The sequence below is a fragment of the Zophobas morio genome, unplaced genomic scaffold (genome assembly GCF_036711695.1).
Source record: "Zophobas morio isolate AGI-343-1 ecotype UQ-CSIRO unplaced genomic scaffold, CSIRO_AGI_Zmor_V1 ptg000033l, whole genome shotgun sequence".
In the NCBI taxonomy this organism is placed as follows: Eukaryota; Metazoa; Arthropoda; class Insecta; order Coleoptera; family Tenebrionidae; genus Zophobas; species Zophobas morio.
In genome coordinates, this window is record NW_026972138.1 from 1,260,959 (window position 1) to 1,278,112 (window position 17,154).

The 17,154-nt window shown below is 32.0% G+C and overlaps 1 protein-coding gene across 7 annotated transcripts in view; it reads right to left on the minus strand.

Annotated features, from left to right (window-relative positions):
* LOC135139720 (hexokinase type 2-like) overlaps positions 1–17,154 on the minus strand; it is a 53,539-nt gene that overhangs the window by 7,758 nt on the left and 28,627 nt on the right. For 4 of the 7 annotated variants that reach the window (XM_064070031.1, XM_064070030.1, XM_064070032.1 and 1 more), the window contains exon 2: positions 109–271. In XM_064070031.1, coding sequence (XP_063926101.1) covers positions 109–271 — 163 coding nt within the window. Of the gene's footprint in view, positions 1–108; positions 272–9,273; positions 9,458–16,039; positions 16,070–16,399; positions 16,554–17,154 lie in introns of those variants that run through there. The other 3 variants (XM_064070034.1, XM_064070036.1, XM_064070035.1) reach the window with 3 other exon arrangements.

Here is a 17,154-nt window from a genome sequence, read left to right on the forward strand (position 1 = left end):
ATTGGTGAATAATGAAGTGCATATTTTACCATGTTATTAAATTAAATGTATGCCTGGGTGATTGTCACGTTTTTCGTTTGAATACGGTCAAAGAAAAGTGAAACGCACCTGTTCCATCTGGAAGGTCTTGAACGTACGTGATGAAACATTTCACGATGGATGACGGATGGGTCTTCTTTCCGAGACCTTTTTTGATATCATTTAGCAAATTTTCTTTGTACTTTTCCAGCTGACTGTTGTCGAGGACGAGTTCTTTGCATCTCTCGCGGATCTGAAACAGAAAACAAATTATTTTAAATGATTTCTATAAATGGAAGGTAAATAAGTTTTTTCCTGTATAATGACGATGAATGTACAATTATTGCGATGAATAAACAATTTTTGAAGTCCGCCTAGTGTCAGTGTGCAATCATTACATAACTAACATGAATTTCTATTGTCTCTCTTCAAAAGTTTTCTCTGAATTGTTGACTCACTCAACTGTGTCTGCGTCCTTAAATCTGAGCCACATCTAGCCATCAAAATCAATGATCACAGAAGAAGATAAATAGCTATCAAGACTCGATCAAAGGTTACCCCAAGATCATTACTCGTGAATAATGGAGTCGCCAAAACTAACCTTACTAACGTTAAAACTCGAAACAAAGGTCATTCACGAAAAGAAGAAATATAACCGCCCCAGGTTCGGGCCTTGAGGAACGCCAACGCAGAGAATTTGGTGCCAAATACGTCATCCAAATAATACGGATTTAAGCATTTCTTATCAAACCTAGATCAATCATGATTTGGAATTTCAAAAGAATTACTTTTTGTATTAAACTCATACAGGATTTTCAAAATAACTGAAATGATAAGATAATAAACTTATGACAAATTAAAAATCACCTCAATTGTTCTTGTCTAGTCGTATTTTGCAACGCTGTCGACCGATTAAGCGATAAATACAATCTTTACAAAGAATTTTCTGTTTTGTTAACCCATTTGTCACAACTCACTATCATGAGATTGTTTGTATTTTTCTTTTTATTTTCACAAACAATTAAAAATATCTTCATTGCATACCATTTCCTTTGACTGTTATAGACTGTTTTTCGAATTAACTGGTCAATATCTACATCTCATCGTGGAAAATTATGTAAAGCCTTTTTTCGTTGATTTCGATTTGCAAGAGTCATTTACGGCAAATTTTCAGAATCACCAAAATGAAATATGTAAGTTTTTTGGAAATTTAAACTTTTATTTTGAAACGGAAAATTTTAAAAATCGTGATTTGAGACCAGGAATATATTATATTTTTCGAATCAGCTACAACCTATATCCGAGAATTTTTTGTGGATTTTTTGCAAAGTTTGCCAAAAGCTTGAATTTCCAAAATTATGAAATTTAAATTAAATGCATTTTTTAAATTAAAGTAAATCACTGAACAATATTAAGAATAATCGCTGAAATGAGGAGGGGGTGGGTGGGCGGGGCTACTGCTTACTTATAACATGGCCGACTAGTATAAAGATTATGGCCTGTCCAAAGGAATGCCAAAGGTACCATACGTGCTGCCATCTATTAATAATTCAAAATCGACAAAAGAATTATTAACACCTTTTGAAAGGCACAAAGGCATTCATACCCAAACAAACCACCATTACACGTTTTGGAGTCCCATAATGTCAAGTCAAATTAAAATTTTGCTAAATTATTAAGTGTAATTATTAATAGATGGCAACACGTATCGTACCTCTTGGACAGGCCATAATCTTTATACTAGTCGGCCATGCTTATAAAAGACTTTCCAGGAAAAAGTTAATCTTAGCCCCGCCTACCCACCCGTTCTGCCATTTTTTTTCTTCTGAAATAAGAAATTGTTCTTATAGCAAATAGTAATGAAGAGGGGGTGAGTGGGCGGGGCTATTGCTTGCTTATAAAACACTCTAAGAAAAGTCACACTTAGCCCCGCCCACCCACCCGTTTTCTTTTTCTTCTGAAATAAGAAATTGATCTTATAGCAAATCGTATAACTAAAAATTACGATTACCGCTCTTTTTAACAAGCTGCATTTTATTAAATCTCATTCTCACTCTACAAAAAACATAATTAACCCCGCCCACAGCAAGTTACGTTTTTCGATACTGCTCGTCGACGTCTATATACCAGAATTTTTTGTGTTTTTTTTTTTTTAGAAACTTTGTCAAAAGTTTAAATTTTTCCATTTTTTGAGATTTTTTACTTTTTCCAAGCACCTTTGAAATTACCTAAAACCATTTTTTCGTTGATTCCGATTTGCAGAAGTCATTTTCGGGAATGTTTGTTCGAAAATCCACCAAAATAAAATATGGCCATTTTTTGGGTTTTTGAAAATCTTAATTTTGAAACTGAAAATTTAAAACTCTTGATCTGGAACCAGCAACATATTATGTTTTTCAAATCAGCTCTTCAATACAACCTATATGCGAACATTTTTTTTTGGATTTTTAAAAGTTTGTCAAAAATTTTAATTTTCAAAATTTGGAAATTTAAATTAAAAATTTTTGTTAAGTTAAACTAAATAACTGAACAATATTAAGGGTAATCACTGGAATGAAGAGGGGGTGGGTGGGCGGGGCTATTACTTGCTTATAAAGGACTAAGAAAAAGTTAAACTTAGCCCCGCCCACCCACCCGTTCTAGCATTTGTTTCTTCTGAAATAAGAAATAAAACTTATACCAAATAGTATAACAAAAAATTACGATTAGCCTTTTCCAAGCACCTTCGAAAATTACTCAAAGCCTTTTTTCGTTGATTTCGATTTCCAGAAGTCATTTTTGGCAACGTTTGTTCAAAAACTCCAACCACATTTCCAGAATCATCAAAGTGAAATACCGAAATGTTTCGAATTTTAAAAACTTTTATTTTGAAACCGAAAATTTCAAAAATCTTGGTCTAGGACTAACAGCAAGTTATGTTTTTCGAATCTGCTCATCGATGTCTACTTATATACCAGAGCTTTTTCTGGTTTTCTACGAAACTTTACCAAAAGCTCAAATTTTCAAATTTTTAACTTTTGCTAAGCCTAAAACCATTTTTTCGTTGATTCCGATTTGCAGAAGTCGTTTTTGGCAACGTTTGTTCGAAAACTACGCCAAAATGAAATATGGCCATTTTTGGGATATTTGAAAATCTTAATTTTGAAACCGAAAATTTTAAAAATTGATTTGGGACCAGCAACATATATCTTTTCCAAAATCAGCTCTTCAATACAACTGATTTCCGAGAATTTTTGTGGATTTTTAGCAAAATTTAACAGTTTGAATTTTCAAAATTTTGAAATTCAAATTAAATTTATTTTTTAAATTGAAGTAAATGACTGAACAATAGTAAGAGCAATCACTGGAATGAAGAGGGGGTGGGCGGGCGGGGCTATTATATATATATTATATTATATATATAGAGATTTCGAAAAATCGAAGACTCAAAATATCGAAAAATGGGAAAATTGTAAAATCAAGAAATCGAAATTAAAAAATTTCGAAAGGCAAAAAGACAAAAAAACGAAAAACCCAAAGTTTAAAAATTCGAAATCGAAAAATCTAAAACTGAAGATTCGAAAAATTGAAAAATAGATCTCTTAAATTGAAATATATCCCAAAAGTGAAAACCGACAGAGCCCAAACGAAAAATTAAAAAATTGGACAATCGAGAAATCAGAAAGTCGAAACATCGAAAATTTAACAAATCAAAAAATTGAAAAAACGGAAAACCTAAAACCGAGAAGTCGAAAAATCGAAAGCTCGAGAAATCGAAACAACAAAAAAATTAAAAAAAACTAGAAAAATTGGAAAATAGGAAATTCAAAAACTAAAAATCGAGAAACGAAAAATTAAAAAGTAAAATAATGAAAAATCGAAAAACTGTAGAACGGTATTGAAAATCAGAAATCGAAAAGTCAAAAAACTGAAGAATCGAAAAACTGAAAACTTGAAAAATGGAAACATCGAAAAAATAAAAAAACCGAGACATCGAAGCATTAAACGATCGAGAAGTCGAAATAGCCCAAACCAAAAATAAAAAATTGAAAAACTGGGCAATCAGAAATTCGAAAAATCGAGAATTTAATAAATTGAAAAAACAAGAATCTGAAAAATCGAACAATTTAGAAAACCGATAAATCGAAAAACTGAAAAATTGAAACATCAAAATCATGATAAGTGAGAATTCGAAAAATCAATAATTATTAAAAAAATCGAAACATCTAAAAATTAAAAAATTTGAAAATGGAGAAATCGAAAAACTTAAAATTTAAAATATCGAAACACTGAAAAACCGAAATTTAAAAAAATACAGGTATTAAAGAATTGAAAAATCCTAACCGATATCCGATGATTTTTTCTGGATTTTTAGCAAAATTTGACAACTTGAATTTTCAAAATTTTGAAATTCAAATTAAATTAATTTTTAAATCGAAGTAAATGACTGAACAATAGTAAGAGCAATCACTGGAATGAAGAGGGGGTGGGTGGGCGGGGCTATTATTTGCTTATAAAAGACTTTGTAAGAAAAAGTTAAACTTAGCCCCGCCCACCCACCCGTTCTTTCAGTTTTTTCTTTTGAAGTAAAAAATAAATCATATAGCAATTAATTACAACTAGTACTTTTTGTAACAGCGTCGATTTTATTAATTCCCATTCTCACTCGACAAAAGAACATATATTTAAACCCGCCCACTCACCCCGCCTTCATTTCAGTGATTTATTTTATTTAGCCGGAATGAAAGGTGGATCTCATACTGAACAGAAATAAAATCGTAAGAATGAGAACAGCGCGGGTTACCGGGCCTAGTACCTGCTACGACAAGACTGATTTTGGCCAATGACATCCCTTCCAGGAAAATTGAGGGTGGGTGGGCGGGGCTAGTATTTGCCAAGATAAGACTGATTTTGGCAGATAACATAGCCTCTAAGAAAACAGAGGGCGGGTGGGCGGGACTACTATTTCTTATGTTAAGACTGATTTTAGTAAATGACTGAATAATATTAAGAGTAATCACTGGAATGAAGAAGGGGTGGGTGGGCGGGGCTATTGCTTGCTTATAAAAAACTCTGTTAGAAAAAGTTAAACCTAGCCCCGCCCACCCACCCGTTCTGTCATTTTTTCTTCTGAAATAAGAAATAAATCTTACAGCAAATAGTATGTATTAGAAAAAATTACGACAAGCGCCTTTTTTACCAGCTTACATTTTATTATTATTATTATTATTATTATTGCTTACTTATAAAAGACTGTAAGAAAAAGTTAAACTTGAATTTTCAAAATTTTGGAATTTTTGACCATTTCCAAACACTTTCGAAAATTGCGTGAAGCCATTTTTTCGTGATTTCGATGTACAGAAGTCATTTTCGGCAAAGTTTGTTCGAAAATTCCGACCACATTTCCAGAATCACCAAAATGAAAGACGGTAATTTTTGAGAAATTTAAAAAATTTTGATGTTGAAATCGAAAATTTCAAAAGCTTAATCTGGGACCAACAAACTACGTTTTTCGAATCTGCTTGTCAATCTACCTATATACTAGAATTTTGTTTTGGATTTTTAGCAAAGTTTGCCAAAAGCTTCAATTTTAAAAATTTTGGACTCTAAATTAAATGAATTTTTTTAAATAAAGTCAATGACTGAACAATATTAAGAGCAATCACTGGAATGAAGAGGGGGTGGGTGGGCGGGGCTATTATTTGCCTATAAAAGACTTTGTAAGAAAAAGTTAAAGTTAGCTCCGCCCACCCACCCATTCTTTCATTCTTTTGTTCTGAAATAAAAAATAAATCTTATAGCAAATAGGATAACAAAAATTTACGATTAACGCCTTTTTTTAACAGTCTACGTTTTATTAGTTCCCATTCTTACTCTACAAAAGAAAATCTAATAAACCCCGCCCACCCACCCCGCCTTCATTTCAGTGATTCATTTTATTTAGCTCGAACAGAAATAAAATCGTAAGAATGAGAACAGCGCGGATGAGCGGGTCTAGTACCTGGGGTGCGATTTTGTTTCTCGATCGAAAAAAACTCGATAACGATAAAATCTCGTTTGCTGATTGGTTGAGAGGCTGAGTTGGTGAGACATTTCTGTCACATTTCTCGATTCTGTCACGAAATCAAGTCTTCATGGAGTGATATTTTCTGGATAGCTCTGAATGAAGTGATAAATTTTGGAGACATAACCTCGAAATTTATGTCAAAATAGAAGTTCAAAATCGTAATTCTGAGTTATAAGTTCTTAAAATTAGGATAATTGTAAACTTTTGAGCATTTAATAAGCCTTTATGTAAAGAATAAATGCAAACTTTGCATTTAAAAGCTACGCAATGACATTTATCGCAAGTGATAATTTATCACTTCGATCAAGAAACAAAATCCCACCCCTACCATAAGACTGATTTTGGCCAATGACATACCTTCCAAGAAAATTGAGGGTGGGTGGGCGGGGCTAGTATTTGCCAAGGTAAGACTGATTTTGGCAGATAACATAGCCTCTAAGAAAACAGAGGGCGGGTGGGCGGGGCTAGTATTTTTTATGTTAAGACTTATTTTAGTAAATGACTGAATAATATTAAAAGTAATCACTGGAATAAAGAGGGGGTAGGTGGGCGGGGCTATTGCTTGCTTATAAAAGACTCTGTAAGCAAAGTAAAGGTTAGCCCCGCCCACCCACCCGTTCCTTCAGTTTTTTCTTCTGAAGTAAGAAATAAATCTTATAGCAAATAATGACGACTAGCACTTTTTTTAACAGCCTGCATTTTATTAATTTCTATTCTCACTCGACAAAAGAACATATAATTAACCCCGCCCACCCACCCCTCCTTCATTTCAGTGATTCATTTTATTTAGCCCGAATGAAAGGTGGATCTCCTACTGAACAGAAATAAAATCGTAAGAATCGGAACAGCGCGGGTGAGCGGGGCTAGTACCTGCTACGATAAGACTCATTTTGGCCAATGACATACTTTCCAAGAAAATGGAGGGTGGGTGGGCGGAGCTAGGATTTGCCAAGATAAGACTGATTTTGGCAGATAATATAGCCTCTAAGAAAACAGAGGGCGGGTGGGCGGGGCTAGTATTTCTTATGTTAAGACTTATTTTAGTAAATGACTGAATAATATTAAGAGTAATCACTGGAATGAAGAGAGGTGGGTGGGCGGGGCTATTGCTTGCTTATAAAGGACTCTGGTAGAAAAAGTTAAACTTAGCCCCGCCCACCCACCCGTTCTTTAATTTTTTTCTTCTGAAATAAAAAATAATTCATATAGCAATTAATTACGACAAGCACTTTTTGTAACAGCCTACATTTTATTAATTCCCATTCTCATTCGACACCCCGCCTTCATTTCGGGGATTCATTTTGTTTAGTCCGAATGAAAGGTGGATCTAACTGAACAGAAATAAAATCGTAAGAATGAGAACAGCGCGGGTGGGCGGGTCTAGTACCTGCTACGATAAGACTGATTTTGGCCAATGACATTGCTTCCAAGAAAAATGAGGGTGGGTGGGCGGGGCTAGTATTTGCCAAGATAAGACTGATTTTGGCAGATAACATACCCTCTAAGAAAACAGAGGGCGGGTGGGCGGGGCTAGTATTTGCCAGGATAAGACTGATTTTGGCAGATAACATACCCTCTAAGAAAACAGAGGGCGGGTGGGCGGGGCTAGTATTACTTATGTTGACTGATTTTAGTAAATGACTGAATAATATTAAGAGTAATCACTGGAATGAAGAGAGATGGGTGGGCGGGGCTATTACTTGCTTATAAAAGACTCTGTTAGAAAAAGTTAAACTTAGCCCCGCCCACCCACCCGTTATTTCATTTTTTTCTTCTGAAATAAAAAATAAATCATATAGCAATTAATTACGGCTAGCACTTGTTGTAGCAGCCTATATTTTATTAATTCCCATTCTCACTCGACAAAAGAACATATAATTAACCCCGCCCACCCACCTCGTCTTCATTTCACTGATTCATTTTATCTAGTGCGAATGAAAGGTAGAACATAAATGAAATCGTTAGAATGAGGACCTTCTAAGATAGAACTGACTTTCGTAAATGAGTTACTCTCTAAGAAAATAAAGGGTGGGTGGGCGGAGCTAGTACTTGATAAGGTAGGACTGACTGTGGAAAATTACATACCCTCTAAGAAAATAGAAGGCGGGTGGACGGGGCTAGCATTTCTTAAGATAAGGCTGATTTTGGTAAATGACTGAACAATATTAAGAGTAATCACTGGAATAAAGGGAGGGTGGGTGGGCGGGGCTATTGATTGCTTATAAAAGACTGTGGGAAAAAGTTAAATTTACCCCGCCCACCCACCCGGTCTTCATTTCAGTGAACAGAAATAAAATGGTTTGAATGAGAACAGCGCAGGTGATAAATGATTTACCCTCTAAGAAAATAGAAGTATGAATGAAATACCGCAGTTTTTTGGAAATTTAAAAAATGTTGATTTTGAAACCGAAAATTTCAAAAATCTAAGTCATAAGTCAACAACAGAACGTTTTGCAATTTTAATTTTTTTTTTAATTCTTGACGGCAAATAAATATGACTTTTTTAATTTTAATTCGAAACCATTGTCACACGAAAATCGCTAGAAAAAATTCTTCCACGAACTGAAGCGAACATAATTCCACAAATCCGACACACTAATCCCTACGAAAGCTTTCTGATGAAACCTGGATCATTCATCATTTGGAATTTCAAAAGAATTGTTTTTGTATTAAACGGGATTATCAAAATAACTGAAACGATAAGATAACCGGCTTATTACAAATTAAAAATTACCTCAATTGTTCTTGTCTAGTGGTATTTTGCAACACTTTCGACCGATTAAGCGATAAAATCTTTACAATTAATTTTCTGTTTTGTTAACCTGTTTGTTACAACTCACTATCGTATTTGTTAAAGAATTATCGAGATTGTTTGTATTTTTCTTTTTTATTTTCACAGACACTATTAAAAACATTATTTCCTTTGATGATAACAACAATGTTTATTCGCGCAAATACAAACACAGACATTTTCAAACAACAAAAACCACCCGAAACGCGACCTTAGCAAAAAACCCGACCTCTAACTGCAAAAAACCGGAAGCGAGCGTTCCGCGTCTCCCACGAGCCGCCGATGCACCACCTCAAAAACCGGCCATGTGCTCGGCGACGTCATCGCCGAAGCGGTTGGTCGGTCCGCCACACACCCTCGCTTTCAGCCAACCAGAATCGAAAGCCGTCCGCACACACACCGAAAAAGCGCCGCTTACCACGGAGTGCACCTGCATGTTCCTCTTGTAGCCCATGGCGACGTCTTGTTGGTTCGCGGCTCTTGCTTGGAAGTCGTGGCTCGTATCGCGGTCGATATCGCACTGTGATAACGTGGTCGCGTTCGCGCCTTCTGCGGGTCCCCGAGTGTGCACGACGTTCGAAAGTCGAGAGTTAACTGGTCGGCGCACGGCGCGCGCTGGTCAAATGTACCCAGAGCGAGCCTCCACGTCGGAGGCGCGGGATTGGTCGGGCCCAGGGGTGTGGTGTGGAGGCTGTCTGTGTGTGAGTCGTCACGCAGGCACGGATCGGAATTCCCTTCGTAATGTTGGCGTAACGTTGGACAATCGGATGCAATGCTGCGGTGGCGAAATTTCGCGCGGTGTGACGTCAGCGGGGTTCTGGGGAAGGCGGAGGACTTTGGACGGGAAATGGGAAGGGAAGATGTCTTTTTATCGGGTTTTTGAGTCAGCAATGGGTTGATCTTTACGGTACAAAAACAGGCTAATTGTACATATTAGTGGTCTTCATTACTTCGCAAAATTTTTTACTTTATACATATTACAAAATCCGGGGAAGTTTTGAGGTCGAGGGAACCACTCACCCCACTTTTAATTCTAGTGAATTTTTTTTTACCATCCACACTACGTGACATAATGCACACAACGGATTATTAACCACCAATGTCCTTATCTTTTAGACATTTTTAATATTTTTGCGAAAAACATTCAACGTTTTTGTTTCGTTTCGGTGCTTTTCTTCTTGTTTTTTTGTCGCCAAGTAAAATCTTCCTTGCATTTAACCTTGCTTTTACAATTATCATTATCGTTTTATTCATGTAGCTCTAAGTCTATGATTCACGTTAACACCTGATCTGTTTTGTTTGCATTTATGCAGATATTCAGAGTGAAATTATTGTTATGTACTGATTTATTTGAAGTTTACATTACCACTACGGAAAACCTGAGTTAAAGGTTGAAGCATAAAATTTCCCCATATGAAGATTAAAGTAGAATTGTTTTTCTAAGGTTCTCGTCAGCATACTAAATCGAAAACAATTAGTCGAAGGTTATTTCGATAGAACTTCCCTGAAGTGCGTGTTTAAAAAATTATAAAATATGAAATGAATATAAATATGAAACAAATAAAAACATTGTAAAAATCGGAAGGTTGAACGAACAATCGAAATCCCAAAAATTGAAAAATGAAGCAATAGAAAAATTTAAATATTAAAGTATTAAAAAATTGAAAAACTAAAAAATCGAAAAACTGAAAAATCAAAAACTGAAGACTCGAAAAATTGAAAACTAGATTCCTTAAATTGAAATATATCCCAAAATGAAAACCGAGATAGCACAAACGAAAAATTAAAAATCGAAAAATTGAAAATCGAAAGTTCCAAAATTGAAAAAATTGGAAAATTTTCCGGAAAATCAAAAACCAAAAACTGAAAAACCGAGAAATACATCAAAAAATTAAAAAGTAAAAAAAATTAAAAATCCATAAACTGAAGAACTGAATTGAAATATGGAAATCAAAGCCAAAAAATTGAAAAGTCAAAGCTCCGATTTTTGATTTGTTGAATTTTCGATTTTCGATACTCAAATTTTCAACCCTTCTACTTTTCGATTTTTAATTCAGAGAAATCGGAAAACTGAAAATTTGAAAATCTGAAAATCGAAATTAAAAAAATTCGAAAGGCAAAAAGGCGAAAAAACGAAACACCTAAAATTTGAAAATTCGAAATTGAAAAATCTAAATCTGAAGATTCGAAAAATTGAAAAATAGATCCCTTGAATTGAAATATATCCCAAAATGAAAACCGTGATAGCACAAACGAAAAATTAAAAATCAAAAAATTGAAAATCGAAAGTTCCAAAATTGAAAAAAATTGGAAAATTTTCCGGAAAATCAAAAATCGAAAACTGAAAAACCGAGAAATACATCGAAAAATTAAAAAGTAAAAAAAATAAAAAATCCATAAACTGAAGAACTGAATTGAAATATGTGAAATCAAAGCCAAAAAATTGAAAAGTCAAAGTTCCGATTTTTGATTTGTTGAATTTTCGATTTTTCAATTTCTCCATTCTATAGATTTTAGACTTTTCAATTTTCAATTTTTTGATTTCTCGAGTTTTCGATTTTCAATACTCAAATTTTCAACCCCTCTACTTTTCGATTTTTAATTCAGAGAAATCGGAAAACTGAAAATTTGAAAATCTGAAAATCGAAATTAAAAAAATTCGAAAGGCAAAAAGGCGAAAAAACGAAACACCTACAATTTGAAAATTCGAAATTGAAAAATCTAAAACTGAAGATTCGAAAAATTGAAAACTAGATCCCTTAAATTCAAATATATCCTAAAATGAAAACCGAGATAGCACAAACGAAAAATTAAAAATCAAAAAATTGAAAATCGAAAGTTCCAAAATTGAAAAAAATTGGAAAATTTTCCGGAAAATCAAAAATCGAAAACTGAAAAACCGAGAAATACATCAAAAAATTAAAAAGTAAAAAAAAATGAAAAATCCATAAACTGAAGAACTGAATTGAAATATGTGAAATCAAAGCCAAAAAATTGAAAAGTCAAAGTTCCGATTTTTGATTTGTTGAATTTTCGATTTTTCAATTTCTCCATTCTATAGATTTTAGACTTTTCAATTTTCAATTTTTTGATTTCTCGAGTTTTCGATTTTCGATACTCAAATTTTCAACCCTTCTACTTTTCGATTTTTAATTCAGAGAAATCGGAAAACTGAAAATTTGAAAATCTGAAAATCGAAATGAAAAAAATTCGAAAGGCAAAAAGGCGAAAAAACGAAACACCTAAAATTTGAAAATTCGAAATTGAAAAATCTAAAACTGAAGATTCGAAAAATTGAAAAATAGATCCCTTGAATTGAAATATATCCCAAACTGAAAACCGAGATAGCACAAACGAAAAATTAAAAATTGAAAAATTGAAAATCGAAAGTTCCAAAATTGAAAAAATTGGAAAATTTTCCGGAAAATCAAAAATCGAAAACTGAAAAACCGAGAAATACATCGAAAAATTAAAAAGTAAAAAAAATAAAAAATCCATAAACTGAAGAACTGAATTGATATATGTGAAATCAAAGCCAAAAAATTGAAAAGTCAAAGCTCCGATTTTTGATTTGTTGAATTTTCGATTTTTCAATTTCTCCATTCTATAGATTTTAGACTTTTCGATTTTCAATTTTTTGATTTCTCGAGTTTTCGATTTTCGATACTCAAATTTTCAACCCTTCTACTTTTCGATTTTTAATTCAGAGAAATCGGAAAACTGAAAATTCGAAAATCTGAAAATCGAAATTAAAAAGATTCTAAAGGCAAAAAGGCGAAAAAACGAAACACCTAAAATTTGAAAATTCGAAATTGAAAAATCTAAAACTGAAGATGCGAAAAATTGAAAAATAGATCCCTTGAATTGAAATATATCCCAAACTGAAAACCGAGATAGCACAAACGAAAAATTAAAAATTGAAAAATTGAAAATCGAAAGTTCCAAAATTGAAAAAATTGGAAAATTTTCCGGAAAATCAAAAATCGAAAACTGAAAAACCGAGAAATACATCGAAAAATTAAAAAGTAAAAAAAATAAAAAATCCATAAACTGAAGAACTGAATTGATATATGTGAAATCAAAGCCAAAAAATTGAAAAGTCAAAGTTCCGATTTTTGATTTGTTGAATTTTCGATTTTTCAATTTCTCCATTCTATAGATTTTAGACTTTTCAATTTTCAATTTTTTGATTTCTCGAGTTTTCGATTTTCGATACTCAAATTTTCAACCCTTCTACTTTTCGATTTTTAATTCAGAGAAATCGGAAAACTGAAAATTTGAAAATCTGAAAATCGAAATGAAAAAAATTCGAAAGGCAAAAAGGCGAAAAAACGAAACACCTAAAATTTGAAAATTCGAAATTGAAAAATAGATCCCTTGAATTGAAATATATCCCAAAACTGAAAACCGAGAGAGTCCAAACGAAAAATTAAAAATTAAGAAATTGTAAAATCAAGAAATCAGAAAATCGAAACCTAAAACCGAGAAGTCGAAAAATCGAAATCTCGAGAAATCGAAACAACAAAAAAATGTAACAATCAAAATTTTAAAAAATTAGAAAAATTGGGAAATAGAAAATTCTGAAACTAAAAATCGAGAAATCGGAAAATCTGAAATTTAAATTATCAAAAAATTGAAAAATGCAGAAATTGAAAAATTCCCAAAATTGAAATATTGAAAAACTGAGAAATACAAACTAAAAAAATCCAAACTGACAAATCAAAAATTCAACAATTGAAAAATTGAAAAATAGATACTTTAAATAGAAAAATCCCAAAACTGAAATGTCCAAAAATTGAAACATCGACACAATGAAAAATTGAAAAATCCAAAAATCGGACAGCCCAAAAATCGAAAAACCGAGACATCCAGACATTAAAAGATCGAGAAATCGAGAAGTCTAAATGAATAACCCAAACGAAAATTTAAAAACTGAAAAATTGAGAAACCGAAAAGTCGGAAAATCAACAATTCAAAAAATTGCAAAAACAAGAACCTAAAAAATCGAACAATTTAAAACCGAGAAGTCGAAAAAAGCAGTGGCGTAAATAAAAATCAAGAGTTCCAAAATCGACAAAATTAAAAAAAAATCCGGAAAGTCAAAAATCGAAAACAGAAAAATCGATAAATCAAAAAATTAAAAAGTGAAAAATGAAAAATCGAAAAACTGTAGAACGGAATTAAAAATATGAGAAATCGAAAAGTCAAAAAACTGAGGAATCGAAAAACGGAAAACTTGAAAAATAGATACCTTAAATAGAAAAAATACCGTAATGTCCAAAAATTGAAAAATCGAAACATCGAAAAATCAAAAAACCGAGACATCGAAACATTAAACGATCGAGAAGTCGAAATAGCCCAAACCAAAAATAAAAAATTGAAAAACTGGGAAATCGGAAAGTCGAAAAATCGAGAATTTAATAAATTGAAAAAACAAGAATATGAAAAATCCAACAATTCAGAAAACCGATAAATCGAAAAATTGAAAAATTGAAACATTAAAATCATGATAAATGAGAATTCGAAAAATCAATAATTATAAAAAAATCATCAAACATCTAAAAATTAAAAAATCTAAAATTAAAAAATTTTAAAAATGGAAAATGGAAAAATCGAGGAACTGAAAATGGAGAAATCGAAAAACTTAAAATTTAAAATACAGAAACACTGAAAAATTGAAATTTTGAAAAATAGAGGTATTAAAGAATTGAAAAATCCCAAATTTGGAATGTCGAAAAATTTTAAAATCGAAAAATTGGAAAGCCAAAACGTCGAAAAGCCGACAAAAGGCCCGCTTCTTTGAAAAAGAGTAAAATCTTGATTTTGTGATATTTATTTTTTACATCTGTAAATTAAAAACCAGTGGCGTAAATAAAAACTGAAAAATTTTCCGGAAAGTCAAAAATCGCAAACTGAAAAATCGAGAAACGAAAAAATTATAAAGTAAAAAAAATGAAAATTCCAAACACTGAAGAACGGAATTGAAAATATGAGAAATCGAACAGTCAAAAAATTGAAAAGTCTAAAAACTGAAGGATGTAAAAATTGAAAAAACGAATATTCAAAAAACAAAAATGGAAAATAAGAAAGATTGAAAATTCGGGTATCGAAAATCGAAAACTGAAAAATGGAAAAATCGAAAATCGTAAAGTAAAAAAGTTGAAAATTCGAATATCGAAAAATCCAAAAGTAAAAAATTCGAAGTCTAAAATCTAAAGAATGGAAAAATTGAAAAATCCAAATTTCAACAAATTGAAAATTAGGTGAATCAAATATTTGAAAAAAGGAAAATCAGAGAAATCGGAACACTGAAAATTCGAACTAAAAATCGAAAATCTAAAAATCCAAAAACTGAAAAATCAAGAAATTGAAATTAAAAAAGTTCGAATATGGAAAAATCGAAAATTCGAAAAACCGAGAAATCGAAATTAAAAAATTCGGATTCTTTTCGAAAATTGGAAAAATCGAAAAATTGAAAATTTAAAACATCGAGAAATCCAAACATTGAAACATTGAGAATTCGAGAAATCGAAATAGCTCAGATGAAAAATAAAAAATTGAAAAATTAAAAAACCGAGAAAGTCGGGGAACCAAAAATTAAAAAAAATTTAAATATCAAGAACCTGAAAAATCGAAAAATTAAAAAAAGACGAAACATCGAAAATTATGGAAATTAAATAATCTAAAAATCTAAAATTAAAGAATTCGAAAAATTGTAAAATAGAAAAATCCAAGAACTAAAATATCGAAAAGTCTAAAATTTTAAAAATCAAAAAAATTGAGGAATAAAAAAATTGAAAAATCGAGATATCCAAACATCAAAAAATCTAGAAACTGAAAAATACTGAAACATCGAAATTGAGAAATCGAAATCGAAAAATTGAAAAATCGAGAACTCTAAAAACTGAATAATTCAAAAGTTGAGAAATGAATGGGTAAATAAAAAAAAAATTGTTCGAAGGTTATTTCGACAGAAATTCCCTCGCGCTAGTGACGATACTTATTTAACTTCGACTGTTTATGTTTATACTTCAAGCCGTCATCAAAGTATGCATATGTGTTAAAAGAAACTGAAATTTGATTGATTCTGCCTCCTCTTCATAATAAACGCATCAAAAAACCCAGAATAAAGATGTTAAAAATCCCCAGTATGAAACCAAAGAAAAAATTATTTGAACTCTTACCCTTTCAGACGACATTGTCGAAACTCGTGATCTGAATGTTTGTTGCAACTCATACAAAGGACAACATTAACAACATTAATTGTGGTAATAAAATGATAAAAGTAATAAATGAAAGTAATTAAAAATAACATCACGTAGCTTTTGCGAAATATCAACATTCCAGGGGAATTTAAAACCATCACCGAAGCACCTAGTGATTTTTCTAATCATGTTTACAACAATCGAGTGGTTGTTGGTAACCTGGGAGAACATGAGTCACGAATCACGACCCAGGTTCAAAATTTCTTTGAATCAAGTACACAATACTAAAGGTTACATTGACGTATTTTCCAATAAAAATGAAATGGTACTAGAACTCACCTTATCAGAGACAACAACCGGAGTTCGAGAACAACACGCTCCCATGGTGGCAAATTTGGTGACGTTTGTTGCAATTACACCGTATAACTAAACACTGTTAAAGTAAAATGAGGTGTAGATTAAGGAAAGAGCGAAAATAGGTCTACTGCGACTTAAAAGGTGCCATAAACATAATATCAGCAATAATTTATAAAGACTGAATGCGGATTATCTCGTACTGATATGTTAGAGAATTGTAACAAACAATCTATAGCGACGTTTTAATTAATTAATTGATTTTGATGATGTGTACAAAATTTCTGATTACTGATAATATTTTGATAGTCACTAAAAATCATTCCAGACAAGGAAAAAATGGCTCTGCAGTTGAGGCATCTGTGGTAAAAGACGAAACAAAACAAAACAAGAATTTTTTGCAAAATATGTGCACTTTGGTAACCCAAATTCCAACCTTTATCTACTTTTTCCAATTATTACTCAAAATAATTCTATTATAATCTGCTATTAATCGTCAATATCAAAGTTCGATCCGGTCATTAATAAAATTTCAAAGATCTATATCTGGCTTCTGACCTCAGCATTTGCCTCATTCAGACGTTGAACTTAATGATTAAAACGGATATTTCCTAATTACAGTGAAGATAAATAAAATATGAAATCAGATAACAAAAACAATAGTTGACCTTTATTGTCCACAAAAGAGAATTTTTATTTTTGAATCGATATTTCATTAAAAATCCGTCACAGTTGACATC